The sequence below is a fragment of the Protopterus annectens genome, chromosome 5.part0 (assembly GCF_019279795.1).
Source record: "Protopterus annectens isolate FY-2018-M chromosome 5.part0, PAN1.0, whole genome shotgun sequence".
Taxonomy (NCBI): Eukaryota; Metazoa; Chordata; order Ceratodontiformes; family Protopteridae; genus Protopterus; species Protopterus annectens.
Genome location: NC_056735.1, coordinates 1,971,251,307 through 1,971,274,588, shown reverse-complemented (window position 1 = coordinate 1,971,274,588; position 23,282 = coordinate 1,971,251,307). Strand labels below are relative to the sequence as shown.

Sequence of the window (23,282 nt, the reverse complement as noted above, 5' to 3'; positions counted from 1 at the left end):
GAATATTATTGGAATTGCAAGCTCTCATGGTGGGTGAACCCTCTCTGGTTTTCCATACGGATAGGGCGTCATGAAGAAAAAAAAAACCCTCATTCATGCCCAGGATTATTTCAAGAGTTTAGTTTGAATTAGGCTTTCAATCTCCCGTTGTTCTATTCTGACTCTCAGAATTGAAGAGAAAGGATTGTATTTACTTTGGCAGCTCAGGTACTATCTTGACAGAACAAAGTCCTTTAGGAAAGCTGATCAGTTGTTTATTTCTTATTTTGGGACTGAGAAAGGATAACCTGTGTCATAACAGACTATTCCAGAGGGTTGTTCTTGGCTATTGCCTTTTGTCATACCCACCATGGCAAACCAGTTCCAGGCAGTATCATAGGCCATTGTACTGGGTTTTTATCTTCTTTTATAGCATATTTGAAAGCAGTGTACTCTAGAAACATTCTACAGGCAGCCACATATATCGTTGTACATATATTTATAAAGCATTTTAGACTGGATTCCTTTTTCTAGATCCAGGACTGGCTTTGCTAGGGCCATTCTTCAGGGACTCCTGGATCCATTTCCATCCTCCTCCCCCCAGGTTGGGTAGGCTTTGATAATCAGCCCATATAGCCTAAAGGCTACTGCACCAGTGGGAATGATAAACGTAGTGTAGCTGTGTAAATTGCTGTTACTCATAACCGTAGATGTTTGAATTCCTCATTGCTGCAGTAGCCACACCCATCTTCCATCACCCTACTGTTGTATATAGTTTCATTGGAAAATAGTTCAGTGGTTATTTCATTTCTTTACTTCAAGATGAGCATACTACTAAACTTTTAGGCAAGAAAGTTATTTAGGATTTCCACTCTGACTGCTGATTTTTTCCTTCTCAGGTCTGACCAATTAGCTGTCAGAATGGAAGTGGGGGAGGAAGCTGTCCAATTGTTGTGTCTTGGCTAAGACATAAACCATATAGCTTTAGGGCTACTGCAACATCGAGAAATTCAGACATCTGTTGTTATGGGTAAGTGCAGCTTGCTGAACTGTACTTTTCATTTGCACTAGGTAGACAATTCAGGGGATATGCAGAGGAGATGCTAATGAGTTTTTGCTCTGTGTAGCTCTTGCATGTCTGTTGATTAATAGTTAGATCTGTGGCAATCTGTCACTATTAGCATTCTGAATAACACCTTTCATTTTCTTAGCATTAGTAACACTGACCTCTAAACTGGACCATTGCCTCTTTATGTAGCATTTTAGAAAAATATGGGGGTGTATTGGTTTAATGTTTAATTTTTAAAGACTTTAGTGGTAATATAATTACAAACTGATTAATTTTAAGATTTGTCAGGACACGATGCTTAGATTAGTTCTAAATCCTGAAATTGTAGCATTCCTTGTTTTAGTCTCTGAGAAGGAAAGTTTACATAGGGTAATATATGTTTAACACATCGTTTTCTAAACCTCATCATTTATGTGTTAAAAAGCTGCACAATCCAGTAAGATAACAAATTACATCTGTTTGTTTGTAAATTGAGGGGTGAGTGAAGAAATGTAGAAAACATGTATACTTCATTTCTAATGGGTGTGATTTCATAGGTTCATAGGTAAGTACCAGGCTAGTTGCGTTGTTGTGGACTTTTTTAAGCCTAGTCATTCTCCCTTATTGAGAATCAAATCATGTACCGCTTGTGTGTGAGTTAAAAACATTAACCATTATGCCAAACCCCCCCCATTAACCTCCTGTAATAGAGGCCCATGGGATATATGCAAATGGACCCTTAAGGACATGAAGTGTTTCAGCTAGATGTCTTCTGAATGTCCATGACTTTTTTGATTTTTAAGTCTTTATGGTTACATTCAGGCCATTAAAGGCAAACCTCACTATCTGTGGATATGCATGTTTCAGCCTTTTTAATGACCTTGTCATCACAGCATAAGTAGATAGTACCTTGAATGGTACCCTGATTTGAATACAAAATTATTAAGGATGTTGGAAACACTATTGGATTATCTTAAAGTACTGCATCAAATATTACTAAATGTGACAGTGAATGCTGTCTGGTGTAATTTGCATGCACGTCTCCATTCTTTGGGAATTGCAAATATGGGATTCATATGAGATTTCTTTATTTTAAAGCCCAAAATAGCATATATTTGTTTAGTTTTAACTTTCTTTATATTGCCATTTCTTAAAGTCTACAACAGATACACCGGAAGGAGGTCTTCATTACAATCATGCGAACTGTAGTTACAGTCCTTAGAAATTTGTGGATAGAGTTGTAAATGTATGGAAAATATGCCAAGTCCAGGCTTGTGGTACTTTGAAATATTCCCTATACTGTTGTTAGCCAAGGAATGTTGAGAGATGCAATAGTGCTTGCCATTATACAAAATTGCTATCTAATACTGAGTTAAAAGACAAGGCTCACAGCTGTGACAAGCAGCTGAGTAGAAGTTGGATCTGTAATAGCATTTCACTTGCTTGTTAAGCACTCTGTCAAATTAGCTATTTTTTAATGGTAGCTAGTACTTGTACTTTCTAACTCATTACTGATATGCAGCAGCCACACTGTTACATACACTTCATTGAGAAGTTATTATTATATTAAATTAGCCCATGCATAGAAAATGTTTTTTGAGCCATGCATAGAAAATGTTTTTACTATCACGTAAAACTAAATGTCAATGTAAGCTATTTGAATCTAATTATACTTTATTCTTTCTTCTGAAACAGAATTACTATGGTTTCTTTACTGAAACAAACTGTCATCATGTCCATTAGTCTATACACAGTTTGTAGGCACAGCATCTGAGTCTAACTCCGTCTTACTGTTTTTAAATTACAAATGTTTTGTCCAAGGATTTGCACTTTTTACTTCTATAGGAAAGGTTAACTTGATTTTTTGCATTTATCTTTATATATAATAACACATACACACGCATGAAGATTTGTAGTTCTTCTTAGAACTGTATCTCAGCATCTAGACTGGATTGCTTTGATGATTAAAGTGAGATTATTAGCCCTTCCATGTTAGATTTCCTTTTAAAATACAGATAATGCAGGCACAGAACATCTTATTCTTTTAACTATATTTCAGTGTCATATTGAATATATAAAAAAATAAGACAAGAGAGAAGAATATTTTTTTTTGTTTCATGTTCACCAAAAAAGTAGTCTCTATTTCTGGGGTTTGTAAAGGTCTTAGATAACTACATTATCATTCAGGAAATGTTTATTTATTAATTCTCCAACTATTTACTGAAAGCACTACAGGGTCACAAGGGATCAGAAGTCCGTCTTTGTATTCATTGGGCACAAGTCATAGAAGCTTATCTTTAATGGTGCATCAGTCCATTGCAGGAAGCATGTCTGGATGTGCAAATGTACACACACACTGATACTGCATGCAAGTGTATGAGCTTGTTAGAAAATCAGCGGTTAATTTACAGCATACCTTTACAGTGTGGGAGGAAATGAGAGCATGTAGTGAAACCCCCCGGAGACATAAACAAAAGGCTGCCCAGCTGAGAACACAACAGAACTGAGGACTGAAGTCCTGTGAATCAACAACCCTAACTGCTGTGCCACTCATGGGATGCTCTTCTAAACATCAAAGTGCACAATTCTCGAATGGCTAGTGATCGATCCCAAAAAGATCGAAAGATAAAGCAGTGAAAAAACACAACACGTGTTTTTCAGGGGAACTGCTCCCCACACACACACCCTGCTAATTTTATCTACCAACTCTGAGATCACTTTACTTTGCACAATCTTGCACAGACTTAACACCTGCAGAAGTGATCAAATGAATCTTGATCACTTCTGCTGGTGTTAAACACATTTGAGATTACAAATATTTGATTATATTGCGCGTTTCCCACCCATGGTGCCTTATAACCAAGCTTTACATATGATGTGCAACTTTCTAAATGATTTTACATTTTCACTAGTTTCCAGACTTACAGATGCTAATACATACATTTTGGCTGGTATCTCAAAATAAAGTAGTTATTAAGAGGAGAAATCCTTAGGCATTACCTTCCAGGTATATCATTCTATTGCTCCTGTTCATGAACTTAATAGGAAAATGAATAATGTAGTGTGTTAATCCTATTACTTACATATTATGGTCAAGACCACACAAAATTTCAAATAGAGGAGTAATATTGTCTGCTCTTATTCACTCAAAGCATACATTAGTTTTATGATTTCTGAGAATGTTTTGTTTTTCTTTTACATTGTAAAGGGTAAGGAAGAAAAGGCGAAATACCTTGTTTCTTAAATAAACAACACATGCTATATATATCAAATCCATTTAAATAGCTTCACAACATCTGTTTAAATGTAGCCTGGTGTGACTGACTTTTCTTAATATCATTTTGTAACGACTGAAAATATTTAATAATTGCAATCCTGCCTACATATTGTGCTTATCTTGACATCCTGTCACTTCTTTTAGAAATAAAGCTACATTGCAATATACTGGATGTACTTGCAGTTGTATAATATGCCTTTTCATTAAGCTTTGTACTATGCAGGCTGTAAAGTTTTATCAAATGTGTTGCATGTATCCATTTAGATTATTATTAGATTCTGAATAGGAAAGGATGAAATCAATGCAATTTTGAATGCTTTTAAGTGTTTATATGCATTATTAATTTGCCTATGAGAAGGACTGATTGCTATAAGCTATACCATATCAGTGAACTTTATATTACACACTGGCTGTAAAAATATTAGGCATTACGCATGTCCATTTTTTGCAAACTCTTCATTCTAAAAAGAAAGGATAATGATAGTAATGTAATCCTGAACAATTTCAGCAGTGTTTTTATGAGTTTTCATTTTCTTAAGAAAATCTCTATATAGGTCATTGTTGTAGTACATAACACCCACTACTTTTTGAACTCGCACAGTTAGTACATAGTAACCAGATATTGGTTGCTTTGATAGGTATAAGGCTACCTACTGTGTTGCGGGAGATTTTCAGGTTTCATCAGGGGTGGCCACGGTGGTGCAGTGATTAGCATTGTCGCCTCACAGCAAGAGGTTCTCCGGTTAGATCCTCGGCTGGGGTGCCTTCTGTGTGGAGTCTGCATATCCTCCATGTGGTCGCGTGGGTTTCCTCCGGGTGCTCTGGTTTCCTCCCTCATCCCAAAGACATGCTGCAGGTGGATTGGACACTCTAAATTGGCCCATGGTGTGAGTGTGTGTGTGTGCGCCTTCTGTGGAAGGTTGGGCTGGCAACTCGACACTGTAAAACTCCACTGCCAGTCATGAGCGCTGTGGCGACCCCTAACCGGGAAAAGCCGAAAGAAGAAGATTTCCCTCTGCAATCCTAGTACTTATGGAAGTGCTGCACATACATTATCATTTGCTGTTGTAGTGACCCAGTCCATTGAAGGTAGTATGTTTATAAGATATGTTGACAGAATGTCTTCAAGGAGAGGTCCATTGTAATAGTAAAGCTGTCCTCCTCCTTTCCTTAAGAAATGATTGGTAGTTTATTGCAACACTTTGTTATAATGTTCTAATAAACTACTATATGGTGATATTCTGGTCTACAGATGTTGTATGCTTTTAACTATTTGTTTCTGTAAGGCCAACTCATTTTTGTACTACTTGTTCCTATCAAGACCCATAAGGGTCTCAAAGTACTGAAGAAAACTCAGACGCCACTTATTTCTTTGCAGTCTGGTATGTAGAACACTGGTTTGAGACAATAACAGTATTCACAGAAGCTCAGGTCTAGCTACTGCTAATAAAAGTTTGTCAGAAATAAAGTTTGGTAAGTATGGAAGTAGTGCAAATGTAATTGTCTACTGTTAAAGTGACTTCTTTTTCAAGATCTACTGTAAGAGGAGGTATCTTACTCACAGCTGTGGTATCTATGTTGTCTTGCCCAGGCCAATGTTCAGAAGTGTTTAGTGGCTCAGATGGCATGCACAGTTAATAAATACTTCCATAAATAGAAAAGATGATTATAGTTTTGAGCTAAAATGTTAAGACTTGTTTGAAAAAAATATATTTTTTTAGTTATGGACATTTATTCCAAATGGGTATATATTTAGGGGTCTGTATCAAAAGATTGACTGGACAAATTGTTGAGATCATATGATTGACAATTCAGTCCATCGAACCGTTCTGAATGAGATTGCGTTACAGTAGGGATCAAGAAATTTGACCTTTTCCACACTGTAGTGCAATGTCAGAAAGGGTATATATAATTAGCAGGGGGTGTGGGAGGAAGGAGCTGGGGGCATGCCCCCCCCCCACACACAAAAGCATTGTTTTTGTTGTATGTGGGTGTTGTTCGGCTTTGAATTTTTTTTGACGGACTGAATTGTTGATCATATGATCTTCACCATATGGGTTTTGACAATTTGTCTGTTCGATCTTTTGACATAGACCATATATTTAGTGGTCCAGATTTGTTTGAGACATGAATTGTACAAATGTGATTCAAATAGTCTTTCTCTTGAATGTTATTAGACACAACACGTTACACTTAAAAAAATTTTTGTCATGAAAATAGCAGTTGTGTTGCAGACATTTAATGGCAGTTAACGTGTGCATTTCCTTTTTTTTCTTTAAAATTATTTGATTGATGTTTCTACATATATATTTTAATGCTAGGTATACTTGTGAACCATATAATATGATGTGTGTGGTTTTATGTTGGATATGTAATAATCACAGAGTAAATAGTTGAAAACACAAATGGAAAGAGGAGGGGATAGAAGCTCAGTTATGATCACACTCGTATAGTATGAATACTACCTTTGCTTATCCCAGTGAGCATCTGCTTAAATGATCTAATTTAATTTAATGATTTCATTTATTAGTTATGTTAATGATTAAGTTTAAATGTTTGCTTAAATGTGTTTGATTTTTAATGCTGCATATATCTTTCTTCAGTGGAAAATGAAAATGAAGCAGAGACCGTTCTTTTTTCTTATGGTTATGGAGCTAATGTTCCCACAACTGTGAAAAGGCGACTTAAACAGAGGTGAGAGCTACACATTGGTCTTTGTTCTTTATTAATGGTAGCTTAAATATCTCGGCAAGTATTTTGTTTGAGCTGAGAAATAAAATAATTCATAATGGTCTATTTTGAAGGTGCAGATTTGTGCATTTATTCTTGAAATAAGTGGTATGTGGAATGGCTGTTTCTGAAACAGTGGGATAAGCATTAAATAAGGCTAGATATGTCAAATTTTCAGTGAGCATATGAAATATGTAACTGTGTAACAGCAAGATAATGTTTCTTCTTGACTATTATTATGGTGTGTTACTTTCATTATGCTTTCTAAAAGGTTACATAGAATGTTATATATGGTTACATTTTTAGAACATGTTTGAATAAGTAACCATTTCCTGTGCTTATAACTTAAGGAAAGGTCTTTGATCTTGTGATTTTTTTAACTTTTGTATAGCTCTTACAGCTTAATATTTCAACATCTCACTTCTGCAAGTGCTCTGCAGTCCAGAAAATGTTACAGAAAATAGCATGTGTTCATTATATTTATCACTTATGCAGTAGCCTTAGCTATATGGGTTGTAGCCTGCCAAGGGTATAACAGCTGGCCAGCTTCCAAAACTTCAGAGAACCTTCCACAAGCTCAAACTGTCAGTCAGCTTGAGCAGAGTTGACTAAAAAGACAGGTTTCGGTGCCAAGACCTTAAGAGCTTTCCTGCCATTGAAGATACCTTCCCCTCTGTAGGCTTTCGAGCATTGATGGCCAGCGTGTGATGTTCCTTTCCTGGGCATATACGTTCCCTTTGGGGAAAACATTCCACAGTATAAAAAAACTGTTTTATTATGGTTTACTGTTTTAACAGACTGTCATGTGTTTTAACTGTACTTTTAAACAGGAGCACTCTTTTTTCCTGTCAGTTTAAAAGTTGTTTAAAGTAATTGAAAAACATTTTTCTGTGAATATGTTTTGTTTATTTTACTTTTCTGGACTAGCTAAGTGTTTAAAAGTGCTTTTTACTGTGTTTTAAATGGAAAAAGGTGACTTAATGCTTTTAGTTTTTTTACTGTCTTTTCTGCTTATTTTTTACCCAGGAAAGAGGCACCAATTTAGCTTGACCATGGACCAAACTACCAGTCTCATGGTCACTCCTCCTTACCACTACAAAAATAAAAAGTTAAGCAAATAGTTTTTGCCACCCCACCAGGCAAGCAGTTTCTCTCAGCCGCAACTGGGTGGCTCTGCTTTGGCCATAGCTTGTTCCACAGTTCATTCATTTTTTACACTGATTTTCTTTGGTGTAGCACCTACAGCCACTGTGGAACAGGGGTTAGCCACGTCATTTGCAGCTGCAAGAGTCCTTTCAATGGGCAAGAGAGAGACACTCTTATTGGTCCTGGGAAGAGGGTACAGGGAAGGCTTTCCTGTTTAGTCAGAATGTTGTGCCCATTTATGGGGAAGCTATTGCTGCCATTAATAATACTGTTGGCCACATTTTTCTTGTCAAAAAGAAACAGAAAACTAAACATGTATCAACTCTTCCTCAAACTTCCTTAGGCAGGAATAGTTTACTCTGTCTGGTTCAGGTTTTTATTCAGACTGTTGATCCTTCTGAAATGGTGGTTTCTGTTAAAAGAAAGAGGGATATGTCTATTCCTGAAGAGATTCAAGATTCTGAATCAGTGAATTTGGATAGAAAGTTGAAGGGTTTTCTCCTTTTTTTATTCAAACTTAGAGGAGAGCTCATTTTCTGATTTTCCTTTCTGGGAGTTTTCTCTTTCTTTGAGACTATTTCTAGAATATGCCAGTGTTTTCGGTGATCGAACACTGACGTTTCTCAGTCCCTTAGAAAACAGTCTCGTCAAAATGTAGGTAAAAAGATGTTTAAAAAGAAATGGCAGCAGGAGTTCCAAAAATAGTTCAGGACCCCCCAAAACCAAGGACATCCATCAAGTCAGAATAGCTATTTATGGAACCTTGTCTCTCCCCTCCCCAATCCAGACAGTCCCTGTTCTCTTCCAGAAAGTCTGAATCTTCACTATTCTCTTTAGCAACAAATAGTTTCAGACAAATGAGTTTTGAAAATCGTTCATCAAGGTTTCAGATCGCAGTGGGAGGAAATTTCTCCTTTTTAGGGGTTAATTCCTCACCCACCATACTATTTTATTTCCCCCTGTCCTTCAACACATACTGTCCAAGAGAAGGACTGAATCAGTTCCTCCTTCCCAGGTGGGGAAAAGCTTTTATTCAAGGATGTTTTCAGTGCCAAAGAAGGAAAATGCTTGGAAACCAGTTCTGGATCTTTCTTTCCTAAACCTGTTTGTGATAGTGCCCTAGTTCAAAATGATGTCAGTTCACAGTCTGTTACCTCTTCTTCCTCATTCATGTTTCCTTATAACACTAGATTTAAAAGATAGTTATATCCATATTCATCCAAACTTTAGGCATTCATTAAGATTTTGTGTGTCTGAATCACATTATAAGTTCTGTGCCTTACTCTTTGGGCTATCCACTTCACCAAGAGCGTTCAGAGGATGTCTAGCTCCAGTTATAGCTCATTGCAAACTACAGGGTATTCACATTTTTCTGTATTTAGATGACTTGCTTACCTTTCAGAGTCTTTTTTGTAAAGTGTCAGGAATCTCTCACTTGGGTGAGAGATTTCTTATACAAGCCGGGGTTCCAAGAAAACATTCAAAAGTATTTTTTTTTTACTCCGTCATAGAGGATTGTATACTTGTAGTGTCAGCTTAGACACATCAGTTCAAAGAGCTTTTCTTCCACAGGAAAAAAAATGAGATCTATATCTAGATATATTTCTAAGGTTTTACACTCAGACATTGATCACTTTAAGGGAGCACCTCAGGATTTTGTGTCTTATGAGACCTCTGGCAAGACTCCACATGAAAAAGATACAGTGGTATCTGAAGTCTCTCTGGCCCCAGTACCAACATCCTTAGGGTTTATCAGAAGAGAAATCACTTGGTGGAGATATTAAATATCCATAAATGTTGGTCTCCCCTTCTCCCTCCCTTTTCCAAAGCAATCACTCACCACAGACACCTCAGCCTTTGCTTAGGGAGCTATTTCAGGAGGGATAGAAATGCAAGATGTGTGGGACACCAAAGACAGCTGCAGGCACATAAATATAAAAATGATACTTGCCCTGATTAATTCACTGAACTCTCTGAATCATCTTTGGTTCCCAAGACCTCGTCCAGCTGTTAACAGACAAAGGTGGGGCCAGGTTGTATGCCCTTTGCAGACTAGCTATGTTAGCTTGGGAGATAGTTTCACAGCACAGTTTCACTTTATAAGCGTCCTGTATTCTGTCAAAGCAAAACTGTGTGGCAGACAAGTTGAGCAGGACAAGGGCAGACCTTTGCAAATGGAAACTAGATCCAGGGGATATTCCAAGATTTGATTTTATCAGTGGTGAGTTCCACAAGTAGACCTCTTTGCTTCCTGATTCTGCAAGCAAGAAGGCCTGAAGTACAAATGCCCTTTCTTTTCCTTGGACAAGAATGCTCCTGTATGCTTTCTCACGCTTTCCACTGTTATTCAAGGTACCTCTGAAGATTCAGAAGGAATCCCCCAAAATCATTGTGATTACTTCCTTATGGCCCAGGCAATAGTGGTTCTCCCTTCCTTTGGAAATGTCCAGGAGCAATTACCACAAGCTTCCTCACAGAGTGGATCTACTCACACAAGTTCAGGGGTACACCCCAACCCCAATCAACTTCCTGGATGGCAGTATCTTGACTCCCTTTATGCACCCATTTACTGAAGATGTACATTGGGTATTAGTGAAGGCAAGAAACCTGCTACTAAAAAATTGTATATTAGAAATGAAAACGGTTTTCTAGTTGGTGCCAGCAACATAATTAGCAACCATTCAACACTATTTGTTCTCTGGTTTTACAATATTTGTTTGAGTTACTATCCTATGTCCTGTCTTACTTCTTTATCAGGGTTCTTTATTGGCCATTTCAGCATGTCTGCCCATAGATCCTTCTCTTTCAGTGCATTCAGATATCATAATGTTTTTGAAAGGCGCTTTGTATAAGAGGTCTCCAAGAAAAACTGTGGCCCTTCCTTGGGACTTTAATTTTGTTTAAGAGAAGCTAACGTTTGCTCCATTTTGAACCAGCTCCCCTGGCTGACTTGAGGTTTTACTGATTGTTCTGACCTCTGCTGGAAGGATATCCGAGTTTCATGCTCTTGCGGTGAGTTAGTCCTCTCTCATTTTCCACAGATACAGGATTTCTCTGAAAATTAATCTTTTCATGACTGAAGTGGTATTCAAGTTTAAATTAAGCAAAACAATCCATCTTCCTGTTTACTTTCCTGAACTTAAAACTGGGGGAGAAATGATATTTTATACTTTGGATGTTTACAGACAACTCTGGTACTATCTTAGTAGAACTAAATCTTTCAGATCTTCAGATCAATCAGTCATTTTTTTGTGAAGGTTAGAGGAGGGGTCTGCCTCTGTCAAAGCAAACTGTTTCCAAATGGTTGTCCAAGGCTATTACTTTTTTTATACTTTGGATGTCTACAGACAACTCTGGTACTATCTTAGTAGAACTAAATCTTTCAGATCTTCAGATCAATCGGTCATTTTTTTGTGAAGGTTAGAGGAGGGGTCTGCCTCTGTCAAAGCAAATTGTTTCCAAATGGTTGTCCAAGGCTATTACTTTTTTTTATACTTAAGACAACAAAACTATTCTAGGCAGGGTCAACTTGGCTTCATCTGTTATCTTTTAGAAATGGGTTGCATTCAATAAATATTCTAGAAGCAGCAACGTGGTCCACTCCTCATACTTATATAAAGCTTGATTTCTTTAGGTTTAGATCAGGCTTTGCTAGCACCATTGTCCAAGGACTTCTGGACCCTTCTCCTTCCACCTCCCAAATGTACTAAGCTTGGATAGTCTGCCCATATAGCTAAGGCTACTGAAGCATTGATCAGTATGATGAACATTGTACTGTTGTGTAAGTAAACTTATCATAATAGTAGATGTTTTAATTATCATTGCTGCAGTATCAGCTTCCTCCCTTCATCCCCCTTGTTTTTTGGTGTATTATTTATTATTTTTTGTTCTTAGCATTGTCGTCTCAGGGCTCAGCCTCCCTCTCCCTGTTGGCATGAAAGTTCTGAAGGGCTTGGTGCCCAAGCCTGTCTTTTTAGTCAGCTCACATCAAGCTGACTGATCGTTGTGGAGAGTGGAAAGTGTGCCCTGAAGCTAGCCAGCTCTTCTATCTTATGCAGGCTATAACCTATACAGCCAAGGCTACTGCAGCATTGATGATCCGAATATCTACTGATCTGATATTGTCATTTTAATTCATTCCTCAACATTTGGGTTCAGATCCAGTCCTCCGCTCAGACTCAGCCGCTTACTCCAGATCATAGAATACTTGACCTTTCAAGTTCCTCCCTTTACTCATAATTCCCCACCAATGTAACATCTCTCAGATCTTGTTTGCTGCCTTTGCAATCAGATGTAGATTGCGAGCTCTCGAGCTTTGGGTTCATCTTTCTTCAGCTAATTCTCACTAGTAAGTTAAATTCTTTAGCTACTCCTTTGTTTCTTGTTTATTACTTTTTTTCCTTAAACCCCTTACACAGATATTAGCTCCTTTTTTCTCATACTCTTTGAGTACTGTTAATACCATTGCTAGTAGTTCTTTCCTCCTGTACTGTTTTTAAGAAATGTGTGGAGTGTGGGGATAAAATCTCCAATTCAGATGCACACACTGTGTGTGTTTATTGTCTAGGCCATAAACACCTAGACATTGAATCTGACATATGGCAGAGCTTCAACTTAGATACGACAAATAAATTGATCTCCAGGGGTTTACTCCCCCTCTAAATCTTCCTCAGTGGCTGCTGAGGCTCAAACCCCAAAGAGACAAGAAAAAAAGGGGTGACTATGGTCAAAAAAATCTCATGAGAGACCCCAGAATGACCTTTTGCTTCGACTTTTCGAGCCACTGGCTAAACGTGTGTGAGAGTCAGATCCAAATGTGTTAGATCTGAAGTTAAGAACAGAAAAATCTGTACAGATCCATTCTCTTCCTTTAATATCAGAGCCAATCACTTCCAGGCTTTCGTCACCCTTTCTGGAACAATCTCCCCATCGTCATTCAAGGCCTTCTTGTACTCCTTCCTGTCTTCAGTCTTCCAGGAGCTTATCTGAGGCAGATGTGGATAGGATAATGAGAAAGTTCCTTATGATGGAAATTCAAATGAGAGCTTTTTTGACTCCGACCCCATCGGGTCCAAAGACCTTCCACATAGCCACTCCTCCTATCATAACACCTTCTCCAATCTGTGCTTTGGTTTTGAAGCTATCATATCTGAAAGCCTTGGAGTTATCTTCCTCAGATCCAAAGATATTGGTGTCTTCGACTCTGATGGTTTCTCTGAGCTGTCCAGCCCAAAGTACCTCTGAGACGCAGCATTGGCACTGGCTTGGGGGATGTTGGGGTCGACTCCAAAGTTGTTGGAGTCGTCTCTTCCCCTCAGAGCATTAGCGTTCGACAGCTCGGCTCTGACTCCGTCCTCAGGTAGTTTGCCTATGGGATAGTCTGCAAGCTTGCTCTGTCGGATCTGTTGGTTTATGCTTCTCTTAGACACTCTACTTTTGAGGTAGTGGAGAGAGTAATCTCTATGCCAAGAGTTCAGACAGCTCTGCTCTCCTTGGATCCAACTTCCCCATCTCATTCAATTTTGAATTCAGAGCCTCTTTCATCCATTCCACCAGGACAGCCATCCCAAACAATTTCCTGGCTACCCAGCAAGGGTATCATTATTTCTTTTGATACCTCCCCAGAACATCCCACTGATGAGGTCCCTCAGAAGAGAAAGTGCAAAAGGAGACACTTAGACTCTCCACAAGAGTCAGTCACTGAAGACACTGATTTTGATGAGGGGGAATGGTCCCCCAGATCACCATCTGATGATATCTCCTTTGGAGACATCTTAGAGCTCCTCAAACAAAGGGGTGGTTGGTCCCCCGATAACCCTTCCCAAGAAGAATTTGTGTTTCTGCAGGCCTTTGCATCTGGCCCATCTACCTCTTATGTGACTCTGCCTGCCGATGACCTCATAGATTTAGTCTCTCGACGGGCATGGAAGGAACCAGGCAAAGGTTGTGTGTGCAACAGTACTACTATCTAATGCTTTCCATTCCTTTATGTTTACAGTGACACTTTGACATAATACCCTACCCAGACATAAACAAATAGTACTTGTTTCCACATTATCATAAACTGCAAGACAAAATGTCACAGCTCCACCTGGTAAAATACTTTTACTCTTCTCATCTGTATTAATACGGACTGCACACACCAGCTGATTTCACTATTACTGCCTATGGTGTACATGCAAGCAAAGAAATAAACACTGAACACACTTAAGAAATTAAAAAAAAAAGTTACATCCAGTGCCAGTTTTGATTTTCCAAATATTGCAGCTTCCTTCCCTGTGGTCATTAAGTGCAAATAAAAAGGTTGCAGCCTCACTCAGTTGAATATGTTTTGTGTCCCATCCTGTATTATTATGCATTGCTCGCAACAACACTGATTTCACTGTTATTGTCTGTTGCAGAAATAAAACAGAAATAAATATTATTTACACCTACTTGCTGAAGTTAAAAAGTCATCTAATGCTTTTCATTTAGTTCTACATATTGTTTTTATGTAGTCATTTTAAAGTGCAATTTCTTGCTTTTCAAGCTTCTTAAAATTCAAAGCGGAATGTCACAGGTCCACTTCATAAATCTGTTTCATGTTGGGAAGGGTGGCCTAATGGTTAAGGTGTTTGCCTTATAAACACAAGGTACAGGGTTTGAATCTCACAGGGGATAACTGGCAAGGCTTAAAATGGCTCAAAGGGCAGTTAGCCTAGTACTAACCTATGAACCTATGTGTTCATGCATGCATTAGTATGTATTGTACAGAGCAGCACTTCTTCATTGTTGCTGTATATTCAGCAAGTATTGTAAAGAAAATAAATGTTACATTTACCTGTCAAGTTAAAAAGTCATATAAGGCTTCTTTTTCTTCATGTTCATGATGACAGCTTGTAAAGATAATGCTTATCCCATGCACATATACCATAGTCATACCTGCTTCTCCATAATTATGAAGTGCAAAGCAAAATGTAACAGCTGCAATTGATGAAATCTTTTTCCTGTCTCCATGTCTATTACTGTGTATTATGCACAGAAGCACTGCTTTCAATGGTCCTGTCATTTGAATTTACACATTGTTTATTTTATGGAAAGGCCATCTCTTTTGATATTACAGGCATTTGAAGAAGGGGCAGTGACACAATATATAGCTGTGGGGTGGGCATTTAGTCACTAAGGTGCTTATGTGATAGTCTTCATCATGGATGCATAAGGGAATGCAAGGCTAGCCTTAGGTCAACTGGCACCCTAGGTGAAAACCTCCACGGTGCCCCCACACCCCCTGGTGTCCATGCCCACTCACACATCATCAGGGGCCTCCACACACTGGTCTACCTACACCATCTAGATTACTTTTTTCTTCCTTTTTCCTCACAGTTTGTATTACTCAAGAATTTTTCTACGTGCATTCATTCATTCATTCATTCAACACATTCTAAGCAGACAGGACTAATCTTTGAAAACTCTCAGGAAACACCTGCATTAAGCAATAGTCTGGGGGCTGCAAGAAGCCATGAAGGTTTCTACATACTTTTCTGAGGTGCATTTTACAGTTTTTGTTTTTTTTTTAAACAAGCTTTGCATCCAATGATGGCCTGAATAAAACTCTTGATTAGGGGAAAAGAAATCAGTCTTGCTTTTCAACTGAATCATTGTAATACACCCAAAAATGACCAAGACTACACTTTAATAACAGGGTAGAAATAAATTCATTAATCCATGGGTATTTTAGATGCTCTGACATACATTTTACAGTCAATACTTGATGACACCTCCTTTGGTGATCTTTTGGAGCTTCTTCACCAGAGTGAGGGCTGGACCAGCAAAGCCCTGCCATTTGGTCTCACCACTGCTCCCTGGTTTTTCACCAAGTACATGACAATGGTGCCAGCCGAGCTCTGGCTGCCAGGATTTCAGGCCTTTCCATACCTGGACAATTGGTTCCTAACTGCTCCCACAAGAGTGCCTCTAATCACAGCCATGAGTACCTTACTGCAGTTGGGTGGCCATTTGGGGATAACTGTCATTTATCAAAAATGAAGTCTACACTCTGTCCAGACACTGGAATTCATAGACTGTCACTTTGATACTGTTTCCCAAATTGCCAAGATTCTGATCTCCAGATTAACCATTCTTCAATCCCAGGCAGTATCCATACTTGCTAATGCAGAACCAACAGCGCATGCTGTTTTGAAACTTTTGGGTCATGTGGTAGCTTCCATAGGCTTGGTCCCTTTATTGAGATACCACGTGAGGCCTCTGAAATGGACTCTCACAGTGCAGTAGTAGTGTTTGAGTCTTCCAATGGACTTTCCCGTTAGGCAGACAAAGGTTTGTCATAACCAGATTTGGTGGTGGTTAAAGTCGCCTTTGGTGACCAAAGGGAGACCATTCATTCTTCCCCATCCATCGACCACGGTCACCATGAATGCCTCCCCTCTTGGGTGGGGGCATTATTTCTAAGGGAGGAAGGTTCAAGGGTTGTGGTCTTCTGTGGAGGCCAGTGTTCACATCAGTGTTCTGAAGATGAAGGCTGTCTTACTCACATTGCAGGCCTTTCAGGATGTCTTCACAGTGATATGATTTCGATCCAGATGGGCAATATATTCGTTGACTGGTATCTGAACAAACAGGGGGAATGCATTCCTATCCTCTGTGTTGAGAGGCCATGAGAGTTTAGCAATGAGTAATCTCATCTCAGTGGTTTCTGATTGCACCACACATCCTGGCGAGGTCCAAAATTTTGCAAGGCAGTCTGAGCAGGAATATTCTTCTTCCTCACTACTGGCCTCTGAATCTGAGGGTAGTGACTTGGATTTTTTGGCAGTGGGGCACTCCATGTTGTGACCTTTTTGATTTCCCCTCCAACAGCAAATGCAGCATGTATTATGCCTCAGTCCTTCCTCAGGAGCAGCTACCCAGAGATGCTCTTCTGCATGCTATATGTATATCCTCCAATTCCTTCCTTCTGCTCCCTGTTTTTTCACCAAGTACATGACAATGGTGCCAGCCGAGCTCTGGCTGCCAGGATTTCAGGCCTTTCCATACCTGGACAATTGGTTCCTAACTGCTCCCACAAGAGTGCCTCTAATCACAGCCATGAGTACCTTACTGCAGTTGGGTGGCCATTTGGGGATAACTGTCATTTATCAAAAATGAAGTCTACACTCTGTCCAGACACTGGAATTCATAGACTGTCACTTTGATACTGTTTCCCAAATTGCCAAGATTCTGATCTCCAGATTAACCATTCTTCAATCCCAGGTGGTATCCATGCTTGCTAATGCAGAACCAACAGTGCATGCTGTTTTGAAACTTTTGTGTCATGTGGTCGCTTCCATAGGCTTGGTCCCTTTATTGAGATACCACGTGAGGCCTCTGAAATGGACTCTCACAGTGCAGTATTAGTGTTTGAGTCTTCCAATGGACTTTCCCGTTAGGCAGACAAAGGTTTGTCATAATCAGATTTGGTGGTGGTTAAAGTCGCCTTTGGTGACCAAAGGGAGACCATTCATTCTTCCCCATCCATCGACCACGGTCACCATGAATGCCTCCCCTCTTGGGTGGGGGCATTATTTCTAAGGGAGGAAGGTTCAAGGGTTGTGGTCTTCTGTGGAGGCCAGTGTTCACATCAGTGTTCTGAAGATGAAGGCTGTCTTACTCGCATTGCAGGCCTTTCAGGATGTCTTCACAGTGATATGATTTCGATCCAGATGGGCAATATATTCGTTGACTGGTATCTGAACAAACAGGGGGAATGCATTCCTATCCTCTGTGTTGAGAGGCCATGAGAGTTTAGCAATGAGTAATCTCATCTCAGTGGTTTCTGATTGCACCACACATCCTGGCGAGGTCCAAAATTTTGCAAGGCAGTCTGAGCAGGAATATTCTTCTTCCTCACTACTGGCCTCTGAATCTGAGGGTAGTGACTTGGATTTTTTGGCAGTGGGGCACTCCATGTTGTGACCTTTTTGATTTCCCCTCCAACAGCAAATGCAGCATGTATTATGCCTCAGTCCTTCCTCAGGAGCAGCTACCCAGAGATGCTCTTCTGCATGCTATATGTATATCCTCCAATTCCTTGATAATCAAGTTTCTTCAGAAGGCAGCCTGTTTCAGAGCGACAGTGATCCTCATAGTTTCCTTTTGGCCTTCTCAGGTGTGGTTCTCCTTTCTTTGGCCTCTTCTGAGATACCCTCCTTAGGGTCTGGATCCCACTCTGGATTGTATTTCTCATCCAAAGGGTCTGGATCCATCCAACCTTCAGCCCTTCAGGTTAACCACATGGTTTCTCCAGTTCCCTTGATGGCCAGAAATCCCAAGCTATCAGACAGAGTTGTGCATATTTTGTTCTCTTCACAAAAGTTGTCTACTAGGAAAATGTGGACTAGTAAATGGAAGCGCTTTGCGGTTTGGGTGAACTCTTGGGTGTTTGATCCCTTTTCCGCTCCATTAGAGTTAGTTTAAAATTTTCTCACGGAGTTTTTTTAAAATGAGTCTTAGTTATTCTACAATTAAGGTGCAACTGGCAGCTATATCTAAAAGTCATATTGGTAGGGGCATTTTCTTGGCCACTCTGAAAGTTTCCAAAGCATTTCTCAAAGGTGCATTTCTTTTGTGCCCTCCCATTTGGGATCCTGTCCCTCACTGGGATTCACCTTTTGTGTTTCAAGTCCTTGCGGGCCCTCCTTTTGAGTCTTCTGCTATGTTAGATGCAAGTTATTATCTTGGAAGGTTTTGTTCTTGGTTGCTGTCTCCTTAGTGAAGAAAGTGTTGAAGCTGCAGGCTCTGACTGCTATTTCTTCATATTTGGCGTTCCACAAAGATTAGGGTCTCCTTTTGCACAAACCCTTTTTTTCTTCCTAAGGTGGCCAGTTAATGGAATTTAATCGGTCTTTTCATCTGCCTGTGTCTTTTCCTAATTTTAGAACAAGGGCGAATACTTGCTGCATTGTTTGGATGTGCACAGACAATTGAGATTTTACTTGGACAAGACAAAGTTCTTTAGAAAATCCAAATGTTTCCTTTTCAAAATCCAAACTGGGTAGGCTTGCATCTAAGGTTACATTATTCAAGTGGCTGTCCGACTGTATTTCTTTTGCTTATACCTATAGAAGAAAGACTTTGTATAGTAAACCTAAAGGTCACTCTGCTAGTGCCATGGCTATTTCTATGGCATTTTTCTCTAGAGCTTCCTTAGATGATGTGTATGCAGCAGCAACTTGGGTGGGTTGTTACTTCTTTGTCAGTATAAGCTGGACATTCAGTATAGGTCCAGGCCTTCTTTTGGCTCCACTGTATTGCAGAATATCATTCCATAGATCCTGTCAGGGGTATTACATGGCTGGGGACTCTGTTCCACAGGTTGAAGCCAGACAGAGAAGACAGCATTGGATATGAAAGTTATGTAATTACCATAACACTAGATCTGTGTTGTCTACCTCTGTCTGATTCACCCTTCCCCTCCTCCTGCCCTAGCCTTTTTTGGCAAGTTTCTTGTCTTCAAATGACTGAATGGGTGAGGTTTTATTCATAGCCGGTATTAGGCACCTGCTGAACCCACAGCCGCAAGGAGCCCCCGGTTATCTCCCCGCATATGAGGGCCCCTACCTTAAACAGCTGTTGGTTTCTGCACCTTCTCTGCTCCTTATTCAGTGCTTCCTAGTTTGCACAGCTGTGTAATGTCACAGCATGATTCCACCTTTTTTTTTTTTTTTTTTTTTTTAAACTGTTGCCTGTTAGCTGCACTCAAGTCTGGGTCTGCTTCAGTAAAGTAAGGGACCTGATTGGCTGCAGCAGCCAGGGAGTATGTTCTAGTTTCCTGACTGGCTGCTGCCAGCCATGGAAGTAAGTTGTATTTTTTTTTACTTTATTTTATTTTACTTTTGTTTACTGGGATAGACCGAATGGGTGAGAACTCATTTTCATTGGAGGCCCAGAGAGAAAAGCTCTGGAGTCACAAAATATGTATAAACAATGCAACATACACATGCAATAAATGAACATATTGTATAGGGCTATATATCCTTAAATTAGTGTACAGAGTTGAAGTAAATAAACAACTGCAATATGGATTCATGATTTCACTGTTTGTTGGATAACTAGAGAAGTTGTGAATATAGGGAGGTTATCAGAAGAGTAGAGAGTGGAAGGAGAGGAGAAAATGTAAAAGAGGGCAGAGGACGGAGGGTGAAAATCATTCAGGAGAAAGAAAAATGGATGAATTTTAGGTAAATAGGTGAGGGGGATAGATGGATATAGTATAAACTAGATGCAAGTGTAGTGAATTTTGAAGGATAGAGATGAAGAAAATGGGGGAGGTTAGGAGGTACAATGGAAAGTAATTTTGTTAGAAATACATATGATGGAAAAGGAATGGGAGAGGAGCAGGTAGATTAGTGGATAGTGGAAAGGCTTCATCCCAGTTGATTGAGACACAGAATGTATTTTTACATTCTCAGAAAACCACTGATCAGCTCACTCAGTGCATGCGCACAGACTGCTAGCCCACATAGACCACACCAGCCAAATCCCCAAATGATCACAGTCTCCCTCATACACTTGCATATGTAGATACATACGCACACTGGGAGCACCTAAAGACGTATATCACAAGCAGCCACAGCACAGCCCATAACCACTTTCCTCAAAGCATACATGCATGCAGCCAGATACTCTGGACTCCACTCACCAGACCTAAGCACGCGCACAGATGCCTGCATGTACATATCAGTCACAAACACAGTAAACAACACTTGATGTCCTACCATTTCTAATAAGACAGGCATGTACACACAGACACACACACACACACACACACACACACACACACACACACACACACACACACACACACACACACACACACACACACACACACACACACACACACACACACACACTCTGAACTTTCACCACAGTTGCAGCATGGTTTCGACTCCTACATCAGAAACACTGCAGGCACTGCTTGATACTTTGCCTCTTGACTGCATACACACCCTCTTGGGACCTAAACACTGCTGGATACCACACCTGCTGACCACCCAGCAGACCCACCCTTAGTGAAAACAATCCTCTTTACCCTTACACACTTATTCAAACTCCCTGACAAGCAGACAGAGAGAGTAATGTGTTGTGCTCTCACATGCAAAAACCTGAAACATGTCTTACATAGCAAAGAAACTGTTTTGATCAATTGGGGATTTGGCTGAACAGTTTAACTTGCCTACAAGCATATCCATGCTCATTGATGCAGTGTTGACAAACATGAATACTTTATTGTGCATTTGTTCAACAAGCCAGGAGTTGACTTGAAGTGAATGTGAGGAGGACAGCAGCCTGCTTGTGGAATTAATCTGGTTTTGAGTATCTTTAAACATTCTGGCTTCATCTTGTGGGAGTCTCTGTTCAATCTCACTGTTGTTTTGTCCTGGTCTGGTGTGTCTCTGTCCTGTGTGATAAGAGTCTGTGTGTCTGTTCAGTCTTGGTATAATGCTGTCTTTATCTTGTGTGTGTGTGTGTGTGTGTGTGTTTTTCCTGTAAGTGAGTTTTAATGTTCAGTAGTGCAGTCTTCATGTGTGGATGGGCATGTATTATGTGCAAGAGTCTGTGTAGCTGTCTATCTAGTATGTCTCTGTACTGTGTGAGGGAGTCTCTTTGGATGTTTGTTCAGTCTTGCTATAATGCTGTCTTTATCTTGTGTGATTGTCTGTCCTTTATGCGAGAGTCTTTGTGGGTGCTGATGTTCAGTCTTGCTGGCTGTAGTGCTGTCTTCATCATGTGTGGTTGTCTGTGTCCTGTGTGTGGGACTCTGTAGCTGTCTGCGTGGGTGTCAGTATTCAGTCTTGCTGTAGTGCTGTGTTTGTCTTGTGTGTCTATGTCCTGTGTGTGGGAGTCAGTGTGGGTGTGTCTGTGTACTTCTGTGGGACTGGCTACCTTGATGTGGTACAGAGAGTTGATGTAGCGTAACAACATTGTTACTAAATTCCACTCAGTGTGTGTGTGTACTTCTGTGAGTGACTACTTTGCTGTGCTACAGCAGCTTGTCATAATGTAACATTGGTAGTAAATGCCAGTCAGTGTGTATACCCTGGCACTTCCAAGTCAGTTTTTTTTTTAATAGTCTGAATGTAGTAACATTATACAGTGATGGTTAAATGGTGTTGGATGAGCTTGACAGGGAATGGGGCATGACAGCAATGTGGTCACACTTTATATTCTCCTGGGTGCGGCCCCCAAATTGACACTTGCCGGGGGATCCCCAAAATGCTATCACTGCCCTGGTTTTATTGCTGCTTTTTCTTGGAGTCCTTCGTCGCCCTCCTTTATGTAGTAGTTATACCTTGGTGTTAAATTGAGAGGGGGCAGTCGTGATCTGAGAGATCCTCTAAGGAACAGGGGTTGTTTGGTAGGGGAGGTGGAGCCCAGGGAGTTGAAGTCTTGTGGATTTGGCTTGCATCAGATCTGCTAACTCACAGATTGAACCAGATGGAGACAGACAACACAGATCTGTTGTTATGGTAAGTACATAACTTTCATTTGCTTTCTTTGTATCTTTTTCTGGTGTTAAATTGGAATGAAAATTAAAGGACAAATAACCACAATCGTATTTCAGGTCACTGCTGTCATATGCATGTACAGCACTCCTCTTCACTCTTACCTGCAGAAGACAGCCGCCTTCTGTGCACCCCTGTGATGTCAGACTTGGATAAAACTGGGGGAAAAAAAACAAATAGAACGTATTTGCTGTCAAATATATACACAACAGAATGCTTCTTTACCCATCTCCAAAAGTTAGCCACCTGAATATGCATCTGATGTTTGACTGTGAGGAAAATTAAAAAAAAAAAATAATTACAGTAATGTTTCCAACTTTGTTTTAGAGAGTGCACTGCTACTGTACAAACTTTGAGACCCTCTGTGCACCCCTCTGAAGTTTGTGAGGAAAGGAAAATAAATAATTAATATACTGTCTCCAGCCCAACACAGGATAGTTACCTCTGAAGTTTTGGAGGACAGTTAAAGTAGTAGTGATATCATCCCCAGCTCTCCACACAAACTGCTGCAGCCTTGTATATGCCTCTGATCATGGCTAATTTTAGACTAGGTGGGATTCAG

At 40.0% G+C, this 23,282-nt stretch overlaps 1 protein-coding gene across 1 annotated transcript in view; it reads left to right on the top strand.

The window, feature by feature from the left end:
- Nucleotides 1-23,282, top strand: part of PIBF1 (progesterone immunomodulatory binding factor 1) — a 2,608,929-nt gene that overhangs the window by 1,933,872 nt on the left and 651,775 nt on the right. The window contains 2 exon segments of the mRNA XM_044071741.1: nucleotides 6,908-7,015; nucleotides 8,316-8,359. Coding sequence (XP_043927676.1) covers nucleotides 6,908-7,015; nucleotides 8,316-8,359 — 152 coding nt within the window.